Here is a 12,707-nt window from a genome sequence, read left to right on the forward strand (position 1 = left end):
TTTGAATAAGCTCTCACAAACGTAACGTTCACAAGTTTTTAAGAAGTGGATAGGACGTTGAAAGAAATTCATTTAGTCCCGCAGAAGTTATTCTTTAAAAAAAAACATGTAAGTTATGACTATTAAAGTTGTTCTGTGTTTTTTATAAATTTAGTGTTATTACTTTATGAACAGCTCTGGTAAATTAATCACTTGTTCTCAATTTTATATAAACAGGAAATTCTCAAGTTCATTTATTATTAGCACGAAGCATTTTATTATAGCAAAAAGCGTTTTATCTTGAAAATATTTTTAATTTTAATTTTGAGTTTTTATTCGAAAAAAGTTCAATTATTTGTGAATCAGATGGGAAAACACTGGAAATTTCTAAAAAAAATCTGCAATCATCTATTAGGGTTGAACAGTCGCCACCGAATTTGACGCTAAAAATAAGTCACCGAAAATAGTGTCAGCTTGTTGTTATCTTGTCAGTCAAGCCTGCAGACTCTCATGGTAAATAGATGGCAATGCAGGAAAAAGCTAAATGTAGCAAGATTACGACAAATTAAGCAAATAAAAGCACACACAAAAAAACATGTATTAACAAATAATTTGTAACACTACCACAACACTTAAGCCTAACCATACTCCAAATTAGCCTCATCTCAGAAAAAATCATAACATAATCTTCATATTCCTCTAAATCCATTCCTTGGATGTTTTACTAGAAGTTTATACTGAAATTAAGAGTTCTAGTAATGATTTTAGAGGATAGTTCAGCAGTAGCTTACTCATTCTGCCGTGCTAAGCACAAAAGTAGTATCTGCACTTTTTATCAAAATTGAGTTACGGTCACCAAGTGGTTTTTTGTCACATATTTTACCTAAATACAATGTTTTATGGTCATTTGTGAAGGAGAAATATTTAAAAAAAAAATCTGAAAAAGTTGCATCCGTATCAAATATATGGAGGCACACAATTTTAAACGGCAATTTCTCACTTTGGACTCAGATGTAGATACGACTTTTGCGCTAAGCACGGCAGACATAACATATGCAATGAGAATAAACAAACAGTTTGTAAACATTTAATGGTTCTAGTTTCTATAATTAAAATAAAAATATTAACTTCAATCTTAATATTGGTTTCCGAAAAAAGAACTACTAAATATTTTAATCACAATGGAGAAATTGGATGTTTTTCAGTGTACCCCCACTTTACCTCATGGGCTCGCTGAAAGCAAGCCAATGGACAGATCCTAGAGACTTTTTTTTCTAGTTAGCTTTTATTATCTATACGCTTCACGAGTATCTGCATAGTTATGTGATAAAGGTTTTGCGATAAATTAATGCATGGTAATATGGATTATCAGGATCAAGTTTGTATCAAAATAAAGTTTCAGTACATTCAGTTCCACTATTGTATACTGTTTAATCAATTCCATACCAATCAACTCTCATATTGATGAGTTAATTTTTCTTCTTGTTAATTGAATTTGGGTTAATTAAGCTGCTATTTTTTAATTCTGCACCAACATGTGAGCTTTAAGCAAAATACAAGACATATATCAAACAAGTTCATAAATTTAAAGAAGAAATTTTAAATGCAATTGAAATAACTACAAAAAAGTGATATGTGCATTAAATATGTAAGTTGATATGTAAGTTGAATATTGCTTGTTTTTGAAATAACAGTTCACGTAATTGCATTAAATAATAGTACTCCCCACTTCCTGAAATCCATTGTACAGCATGAACATAATCAAAAACGTCATTTCAATTGATTAAGTAACGACTCTCTCAAGGAACTAAACAAGCAAAAACTGACGTCAGCTAAGACATAATTATCTTCAAATCTCTGTAGCGAAATTTCTCGAATGCGTATCAAAATCAGAAAGGGAACCAAAGCACCTGTCCCGTCTCTAGAAGAAGAAGATATAAAACTGAGGACACACTCCCAGCGATCTTACACTTTGCAAATTTCGCAGAGAGATCGCCCACTGAAAACACGATGCTGAAGGTTGCTCTCTTTCTTGGCCTTCTGGCTTGTGCCAGTTGCTTTTTCGTCTTCCCCAACTTCGGCAACTTTGTCCAAGTTAATGTCAACGATCAGGCTGTCATCGTAGCTGCCAACTATGGAGTAGGATACATGTCCAGGATGTGGATGGGTATTTACCACCACAGGTTGGCAAGAATTGTTGGAGCTTGGACACAGGTAAGCTTTCACAGAGACTTGTAAATTTTGGGACTCCTACATTCCAAGGTAGTTCAATCAGTGTTAGTTTTTCATTGAATTTTTTTACACATTGTTTGTTTTTATTAACAAAAACAATAAGATGGAGAATTTATTGACACATGAGAACAGTTTGGTATTAAACAGTTAGTATGCGAAAAGTTTAGTAATGCTATTTTTCCAAAAACAACATTTCTACGAAGTAAAAAATAAACTTGAGAAAATAGGAATGGAATCATATTTTTCAAAAGAGCAAGAAATGTTTTAAAGCTGCGATCAATTTTGAGTTTAACAGTTCATGAGTGCTGATAATTTAAACTCTATAGTTGGGGCAAACTTACCCTAGCAGCATTGTGAATTCTTTGCAGATCCTAATCACAGAATTATGACTCTGCCAGGTTAGGTTTACCTCAAATACAGTCGGTGAACGGTTACTCTAGACGTTTTTCTTACCTTAGTGCTTTTGTTATTGTATCTTTTAATGTTTCATTTAAAATAGTAGTGTATTTTGAGTATATTGATGCTACGGCTACATTGAGACCTGAAGCTTTGCACTTGAACTGTTGAAATTTGTCTTGCATTCTAAGTCATAGATTCCCACTGCTTCCACTAGGTGCTATTTTAGTTAAATATATTTTTACTCAACTCTTTGGCTCAATCTGAGCATACAGCCATTTAAAAACCTGAATTTGTACAAACGTTTGTCATGAAACAGTTACAATGTAATGTTTTTACTTCCTTTTACAAAAAAGGAAGTATTGTATTCGCGAAAAGAATTTTTACTCAAAAATCGACCTTAATTTCCATTTTACTCGTCCCCGAATGAATATTGAGGTTTTTGTTTCGACTCGACCGCACGTGGATTAGTACCTAAGAAATTATAGACACGCGAAATATCCATAATGATGATTCCCGAGTTAATTACAGCGAATTTTCTCGTGACGTCTGTATGTACGTATGTATGTATGTATGTATGTGCGGATGTGCGGATGTATGTCGCATAATTCAAGAACGGTAAGTCCTAGAGAGTTGAAATCAGTACACAGACTCCTAGTGGGGTCTAGTTATGCACCTCCCCTTTTGGTTGCATTCAGGTGTTTCTAAAGGGGTCTTTTGCCCCTTTTTAGGGGAAAATCATTGTTAATTTCGATGTAAACTCAAGTGGTGGTATATTTTGGTGGACATTTGGCGATATATCGCCAGTCTTTTGGTCGCCAAGCTTTGTCGCCAACTTGGCGATTTTTTTAAAATTTGGTTTCAAATTGGCCACTGTTGGTGATATTTAGAGAGTAAACGATTAAATTACATTAAAATTGCCAGCAATGGGGAAATGACATTAAATTGGAGTAAAAGGAAGTCATGTGATGCACACATCAGCTCGTTTGATTGCAGTTTTACTTTGCATAAAATTAGGCATTTATTTTAGTTCAACGTTACTGCTTTCATGAAAGCAAAACTTGAACTCTATTAACGATACATCGAAACTTCACTCGTGAAATTAACGATGCTATTACATTAAAGATTCACAACAAACAATAAATATGTAACATTAATCAGTATTCATAATGTCATAATTAAATTAAAAAACCACTGAGACAACCTTTTCCCAAATATATTCTATCAGTGTTGATATTGCTTTGCAATTCAGTGTTGCCAGATGGTCAAATCCAGATTTCCCCAATTCCCTTCTAATTTTTCCCCAAAAAGCGATGTTTTCTACCAAAATTCCCCAAATTCAAAAATTATTTTTCCACTAATATTTTCAGAAAATCAATCGACTTCCTCTAATATTTTTGTCTCTTGAAAATTTTTTCCCCCCCAAATAGCCAAATTTTCTTATAAAATTCCCCAACTTTTTTTTTCTTCCCATTTTCGCTTTTTTTTTGTCTTCTTTATCTTTCTTTATCTGTTCTAATAATAAAGCTGAAAGTCTCTCTGTCTGGATATCTCTCTGTCTATCAGGATCTCTGTAACGTGCGTAGCGCCTAGATCGTTCGGCCGACTTTCATGAAATTTGGAAAAAATATTAGTTATTAGCATGGGGGGTGTGCACCTTTAAGCGATTTTTCGAAAATTCGATTTTATTCTTTTTTATTCCAGTTTTAAAAACATTTTCCCCAGCAAAATTATCATAAGATGGACGAGTAAATTACCAAGCTATCATAACGTGGAACCGTAACGTGGGCAAGCCAATTGGCGAGAAATTCATCACGCATCATTTGTAAATATACAGGGGAACCAAAAGACCTTTTCCTTTTCTACTACGGGCAAAGCCATGCGGGTGCCACTTGTCATAAATACAAGCGTCTGACCGAAAGATAAAAAATAGCCAAATGTTTTTTTTTTCTACTTGCATTTACTACTCTGCTTCTGTATGTACATTTAAACTTATCCAAGAGCATTCTTCATCATACTTATTTTTACCCGTTTCATGTATCAACTAGTTACTCACGCAGAACATTAATGCGAATTCCGTAGCATAATATTCCATATAATGCGAAATGCGAATTCCATAAAGTTAAGCAAAGCTAAACCAACGCTGTTTGATACAAGCAATGTAACTGCTACTTCTTGACGCGAATCTAAATACGAAAAAAAATCTTTTTTCCTTGAGATTTTTTTCCCCAGGTTTTCCCCAAGAAAAAAAAATTTCCCCTAAGAATTCCCCTCAAAACCCATTTCCCCAAAATTTCCCCAGAGAGCACCAGATTTCCCCAAAATGGGGAAATTTCCCCCAATCTGGCAACACTGTTGCAGTGTTGTAGTGCTTTGCTTTTCATTATAGAATTACATTTTGTTTTGCTATTCTTTCAATAAATTTATAAATATTCAGCAACATTTTTTTTTGTTTGTTGTAATCATTCCTGACTTTCACTGATCCCGAACCTTCTAGAACAGTAGTGTAACCTGTGATGATGCCTCAGAGGTTAAGAATTACTATTATATAACAGAATCACGCAAAATTTTATTAATACTTTCCTAAATCATTTATTTGACAGTTAAAGTTTCAAATTATCAGGACGCAAAGAAACCTAGAAGTATGTTTCCTGAACTACTGTAAGTTATAAGTATGGAATTATATTCATTTTTTTTTAAACAATATTCTTTCTCGAAAAAAAGTATCTGCTTTTGAAGAATATTGTATTTTAGAAAGAATTAATACTATAAAATCCTTTTTTTTAATTCTCTGACTTTGATACGTTGTTTGTAGACACAAGAAATCTTGACTAAACACGCGTTGTCTGGGCAAGGAATAGTGTTGAACAAATTTGGCTGCCCATGTCCTTATTTTTTGTAAGATGAAAACATTTGTGCAGTACTTCTGCGTGATAACTTGTTTAAAAATGCTAAAAGTGTAATAACCTCAATGAATTCTAGAAATAAATAAATAAATAAATGCCTTGTTCTATAATGTTTCGCTATCAGAGAACATTTACAGCTTAAAAACTCAGAATAACTGATTATAATAACTTCAACGTTTCTAAATGTATTGCTAGTTGCTGTGTCCGACTCAGCTCATATTTTAACTGCAACATGTCAATCCAAACAGAGGAATAAATAATAAAGAAATTGAGCGAAACCAATCGTAACCAAGCGTTATTTAATCGTCCATTAAGTATTTCACACGGTCCGTAGGATCAAAATTAATGAAATTTATGCGCATTGTAAATAAATCGTTCTGATAATGTTGCAGAATTCGTTGAACAAACAACTTTCAGAGTAAATCGGATCTACAATTGTTTGCGATAAGAAGAGGGAAAATGCTCTTTCACTATTTTTCTGAATATCACCAGGTCACACAAAACGTTCGCCTTGTATCATGTGAGTTAAGGTTTTCAACTTAAGAGCAGATAAAATAAACTTTTTAACTGTATAGAAGAACTCAAAAGATCTACACGTGAAAAATAAATAAATAAATAAATAAATTAAAAAAAAATATATTCTACAGTTAAAAAATACCGAAGTTACATATTTTTTAAAAAAAATTATAGAGTCATTGCGTGATGCTGGTGTGTTCTTACAGTAGGATAAACTATCACATTGCGACAAAGATTAGAGGGCTCATGATCTCTGTACTGAAGGTCTCTAACAAAATTTAAAGAAAAAAATATTTTCAACTTATCCTTCATGATTAATATAACTGGAAGCTATATAGATTAATTTCGGGATATAAGCTAAGCAAAACGAGTTAAAAAGGTTCATATCGCCTTTTCTTTTTCGTTTTTTTTTTTTTTTGAGCAATCATGTTGTTTATTGTTCTCACTTGACTGTCCTTGGCGTTACGCTGATTTTATTTTCCCCCCGCCTCCCTCTGCAGCACTCCCATTGACCGGCTCCTCCTGATGCTGCTCCTCTAGCGAAAACTGTCTCCAGGTTGCGCCCATATCCTACACACACACACGCATGCAACATACAACTACACACACCTACACACACAAACACACACACCTACACACACAAACACACATACACACATACATACACACACATACCCACACACATACACATACCCACACAAACACACACGTCTACATATATACACATACACACACCCACACACTCATGCCTGTACACAGACACAAACACACACGCCTACACACACATACACATACACACACACACACACACACACACACGCCTACACACAAATACACACACACACACACGCCTACATATACACACACGTGATTGCGAAAAACATAATTTGAATTCAAAATGTCACAAAATTCAAATTAATTTTCTTTTCTTGCTCTGACTACATCATCTATCAGGAATGCAAAAAGTGTGCAGGTATAAGTTTCATATATATATATATTTTTTTTTTTTTTGAGCAGAGTGTCATTATAAGCTCTGTTTGCTCCACTTACAGAGCTACTGTAATTCCATATGAAAACTGACGAGTCCGATGCTGGACTCCAAGCGAAAACAGCAACTGTTTTGAGCTTGTGCATTGTTTGTAAATACATTGAAAGCAGTGCGCAGTCGCAGAAACAGTTTTGTTTTTGTTGTTCCCATCTTAATACATTTACGTACAAATCTTCCGTTTCTGTAAAGCTACAAATATGCTTCATAAAAATAACACAGGTTTATTTTTAACTTATATTGTAAGTAGGGGAATGTGGGGCAAAGTGAAATGGTTAAGATGACCGAGTTTTTTTCGAAAGGAACAAATCGTAAGTTTGTTTTGAAAATTACAGTACACAAAAAAAGAACATTGTGTTTTGTAATAAAACTTGCGTTAAGACAGTATTTTTAATATTTGGCTGTAAATTTGAGTCTTCAAAAAAAGGTGGAAAATTTTAATTTTTTTTTCATGGGGCAAAGTGAAAAATAAAATATGTTTCTAATGAAATATTTTCTATTCGCTTATAAAACGTATTTTTGATCAAAGGAATGAGTAAAAAAAATGTTGAACGAATAAATGAAAAGATAATGAAAGAATAAACGAGTAATTAAATAAATAAATCAATTAATATATAAAGAAAAATAAATGAGCGAAGTAAAAGAATGAATAAATAAGAAAATAAGTGAATGAATGAGTAAATATAAGTGAATTACTAAATGAAGGAATGCAAATGAATTAATGATTGAAATCGTAAATGATTTATATTAAATGATTGAGTGAGTAAATAAAACTATTTCAATTTACCCCATACACTTTGCTCCGTATGTACTTGACTAATCGTACAATTTATTTAAAATACAAATAAGCTTGATATTAACTAAATTTATACTGTATTGAATATTAGGAAGTCTCAATTAATATATGAAATGTTAATAACTTTAACTTTATCATTTTATAGTAACAAAAATAGTTTTTGACTTACAACAAAATATTACATTTTGAGTATCATTTTTTTAAAAAAATTGCCTGTATTACCAAATGCTTTAATCTTCGGCGGTGTTGTTTTCCTGTCTGAAATAGACTACATATGGTACTATATAGTGAAAGTAATACCAGATAGGTGGAGCTAAAAGCAGAGAAAATATTTCAACATTTCATTTTGCCCCATGATCCCCTACGTAATCTTTTCGAGAAAATTGGAAACGGAAAACTTGTATTTATTCACGTTTATTTTTTGCAGGTGGTAAATGGCTACATTTACTATAAACTGGATCTCATTGCTGGAGTAACCACTTGCTTGAAACAAAATGTTGCCTTTGATCTTCTGGGACAATGCCCCTTCCAAGAGGGATGGGTAAGTTTTCAAACTGGAGTAATTGTGAAAAAAAAATCGTCTGTAATAGACAAAACTAATTATTTAAAAAAAGACGAATTGAATCGAGTGATACTTTTGCATAATTTCTTTTTATTATTCGCCAAACTTTGCTTATGTTTGATGTTACGTTATTTTGTGTCTATGATTTATCATCTATTAGAATTATTATGGATTTTTAGAAGATGAAATTAATTAAGGAGAGAGAGAGAGAGAGAGAAACTGTTATAAGGCGATTTCGTTCTTTTTGGAAGTGATGTACTGAGATATCATAACGAGTTTTCGACATGCGCTTCGCTCGAATGAAGTTTTTATATTTATATATATATATATTTTTAAAAAATCCGTTAGAATGTTAAAATGTTGATTGACGAATAATTTTAGCAGGAATTGTATTCGGCTGTATACAAAAAATTTTAAAATAAGTTCTAACACCAAAAACATTAAGTATGTATCAATGAGATTTATGAGTAGTAAAATTATGTTCAACAATTTTAAGATTTATTAATACTTTTACTGAGTACTAGGACGGTTGTAAATAACAGGACATTATAACCCTGAATTTATAGACGTTTCGTGCTGATTTTTGGAGTGAAGGAAATGGAAAAGGATTATAATAAGAAAATTTGTATGCTTCACAAATGATGAAATGCCATTCTGTGTTGCCACTCACAGAGCTAAATATTTAATTCGCATCTTTACTCACGTGTATGGACAACGATATGGTTGATAGCAAGCATAGAGTGCAATCTTAATTCGCTGCTTGATTATCATAACGTGGAAACGTAGTAGAAAGATGCGGCAAAGTGAATTATTTGTGACGTCATAAAGACCACGCTTTGTTTGAAAAATCGGAAATTAAAAAAAAATAATTAAAAAAAAAAGCTGTTGGGAAAATGAAAGTATTTCCTGGGCCCATGTTATTTTTTTCTTCTTTCTATCCATTCCAATGACTAAAAGTAGTACTTTTGACTGAAGAAAACCACCCCATTTTCGATAGCATTTTCAAAAAAGTGTGCATACCTTATAGCCCAATCGTAAAGCTTTCGATTTAGAACTCAACTGTTCCGTATTCGAATCCCGTAAATGCAATCACCGATGAGAGAAAACAATAAGATGAAGCGGTACTTATTTTCACCTAATTAGTACGAAAATTCTAGGCATCTGATACCTTGAGTGCGTCAGGGAAGCATTTTTACACTAATACGGTCTACAAAAAAAAAATACCAAACGAAATACAAAGAGTTTTACGCAATGCAGCTCTTTAAGCCTCTAGAGTTATTCAATTCAGTAGAATCAGTCAGCTCTAAATGTAATAGTATTTCACCATCTGTAGTGTGCATTTACGAAACGATTTCAAGAGCTATTTCAAACGTGAAGACAAATAAATGTCTGTACTCAGCTTCCAACTATAACTGGGTGTAAAAACATTAAAAATAGCGTTTCTGCCGCAATAACTTAATTTTCAGAAACTCTTAAAAACTTGCATTTTGCCTCTCTACGTTAACAGAATTACTACAGCTTTTATAAGTCAGCCGAATGAGTCATTGGAGAAATAATGTATTTGTTTAATTATCTTTTTTTATCATATAGACCGAGTATAGTAGATACACATCTTACATTTTGATTTTTCTATTATCTTATCAGAAAGTGATTGCAAAACCTTTGTTTCCATTATTTGTTTCACATTAAAATATATTCAATTTTTTTCTCGAAATGTATCAACTTGACTCAACATGGGTCAAGTTGATACACAATTGAATAAGCTGTTGTGGTGACGTAACAAGCAACGAAATGAAGTTTTTAAGATTTGCTTTAATAGAAGGGTTTCATAAATTGTTTGAAATATTAATTCGAGTTAGGTGATAAACATAAATCTGATTTACGGTTGATGCAAACATAAGTATGATTATCTTGTCCGATATACGTTTTTTCAAGTATTTCAAGAGTAATTTTCTTCTGTTTGAGCTTTTTTGATCATTTCTAAGCGTTTCTAGAAAAAGAAAAAAAGACTTAATGAGTTAAGTTATCGTTGATATCAACTTGACTCATACGCGATGTTTCACTCGACCCAAGCAACGTCATTGTCATTACGACTATTCAAGAATAATTAAAATACAGCTTCAAACACAAGAAATTTCTGTTAGGTTAAAATCAGCCTCCTGCTCATGGAACTCAGTTTTATCTTACGTAATATGATGTAATCATTTAAACAGACAGTTGAAAGCAAACCGTATAAATTTACATGAAATACACCGCCAGGTGTATTTCATGTATTTCTACTATTGAGCGGTAATTTACTGAACATATAAATTTACTTTAGTGCACACAAATCGATTTGTTACGAATTACTCTCAAACAAAAAAAAGACTGGTTCTCCCGCTTACGGAGGTTAAGTCAGCCTTTTTATTTATTTGTTTTGATAGCAGTTAAAGTAATTATTCGAGTTCTTGTGTCGATTGAAAATGTGAACTATCATTATATTAGAAAATCTTCAGAATCTTTGACAGTGTATAATCAACAAACAAACGGTAAATTTTCCTTGATAGCAATTAAAGCACTTGTTTGACTTGTGCTACGATTGAAATTGTGAACTGTCAGTCGTTACATTAGAAAATCTTCGTGCTATTTGATAGCGAAAAATCAACACATAAACAGTAAATCTGTTTTATTTTTGTTAGTAATTACAGAAATGGTTCAAGTTCTTCGATTCATTGAAGTTATGAACTATCATTATATTAAGAAAACCTTCAATATATTTGATCTTGTAAAATTAAAAAATAAACAGTAAATTTTTTTGATAGCAGTTAAAGCAATGATTCAAGTACTTCTATTGATTGAAATTGTGTACTATAATTATACTAGATATTAATCTAGATGCATTTCTAAAATTGGTGATTATATTAAGAAATCATTATATTAAGAATTAATATAATGATTAAATTATATTGAGAAAATCTTCAATCTATTTGATCTTGTAAAATAAAAAAATAAACAGTAAATGTTCTTTGATAGCAGTTAAAGCAATGTTTCGAGTACTTCTCTTGATTGAAATTGTTTACTATAATTATACTATTTCTAGAAGCATTTCTAAAATTGGTGATTATATTAAGAAATCCTTATATTAAGAATTAATATAATGATTAAATTATATTGAGAAAATCTTCAATCTATTTGACCTTGTAAAATCGAAAAATAAACAATAAATTTTCTTTGGTAGCAGTTAAAGCAATGATTCGAGTACTTCTATTGATTGAAATTGTGTACTATAACTATACTATTTTCTAGATGCATTTCTAAAATTGGTGACTTTTTTCAGGCTACCTACAAGCGTTGCTCTCTGAGTCTGGGTCGCCAAGAAAATGGCAATTTCGGTTCCCTCAGCAGCTGGGCTTGCGTCACCATCCCCGCAGGTGACATACTCACGGTCACTGCTTGAGATAACCTAGCTCACAAGTTCCATCGCCTGAAAGTGCCATAATACACACTGCACAATAAACCCGACAAGTACATGTAATGACAAGGAATATTTGTAAACATGCTAAAATCTGACATGCTCTTTGTTATATATTACCAACAATAAACTTTTCTGGCCTTCTTTTCTGATGTTTCCTTTTTGTTCATTCTTGCATTACAGCGTTAAGCGTAAGCTTAATGCAGCAGGTATGTAATACTCTGCACGTTTTCGCAAATCTAAAAATTAAAAGTTACTGTCCTGGTTTAACATAAATGTGAAGTCAGCAGACAATTAACAACTAATAGTGGTGGGAGCTAGTCAGGTTATTGTATAGTCTTTACTCCCATCTACTCAATCAGGGATTTTCAAGTAGACAGGGAGAAATATATTTCTGTTTGTATTTTTTTTTTTTTAATGTGAAATGCATATTTGTAAAAAAATATATTTCCCTGATTGAAATAAAATGAATTAAACTGAATTGAATTGAAAAAAAAATGAATTGAATCGAATTGAATTGAATCAGTAGCAAATAATTAGTACTAATTATTTAGTACTAATATACTAACGCAAGTGCAGTGAGTTTACGGGCGGTTACATATCTTTAAGCAAATTGTACTTAAAAGCTTTAAATATAGAAAAGGTTTCAGACGTTATGTTCAAAGAAAGAAACAGAAAAATCTTTTTAAATAAGAGAAGTTTAAGGTAAGAATAAAGGCTTTCACGGCCGGTGTTAATGAAATTAAAAGATTTCGGGCTGTTGTGCCGTGGTCCGAATGTATCAATTTCAAACGTTTCTATCTGCGGCAGGTTGCGCTTCCTTA

At 32.2% G+C, this 12,707-nt stretch overlaps 2 protein-coding genes across 2 annotated transcripts in view; one reads left to right on the forward strand and one right to left on the reverse strand.

The window, feature by feature from the left end:
* LOC129221641 (adenosine receptor A2b-like) overlaps positions 1 to 12,707 on the reverse strand; it is a 273,995-nt gene that overhangs the window by 16,837 nt on the left and 244,451 nt on the right. The gene's annotated exons all lie outside the window — the stretch shown is intronic.
* On the forward strand, positions 1,945 to 12,027 carry LOC129221642 (L-cystatin-like). Its single transcript, XM_054856169.1, has 3 exons — positions 1,945 to 2,193; positions 8,298 to 8,411; positions 11,749 to 12,027. Exons 1-3 carry the CDS (start codon positions 1,990 to 1,992, stop codon positions 11,866 to 11,868), a joined length of 438 nt encoding a protein of 145 aa, XP_054712144.1. The 5' UTR covers positions 1,945 to 1,989; the 3' UTR covers positions 11,869 to 12,027.

The sequence above is a fragment of the Uloborus diversus genome, chromosome 4 (assembly GCF_026930045.1).
Source record: "Uloborus diversus isolate 005 chromosome 4, Udiv.v.3.1, whole genome shotgun sequence".
NCBI classification, from domain to species: Eukaryota; Metazoa; Arthropoda; class Arachnida; order Araneae; family Uloboridae; genus Uloborus; species Uloborus diversus.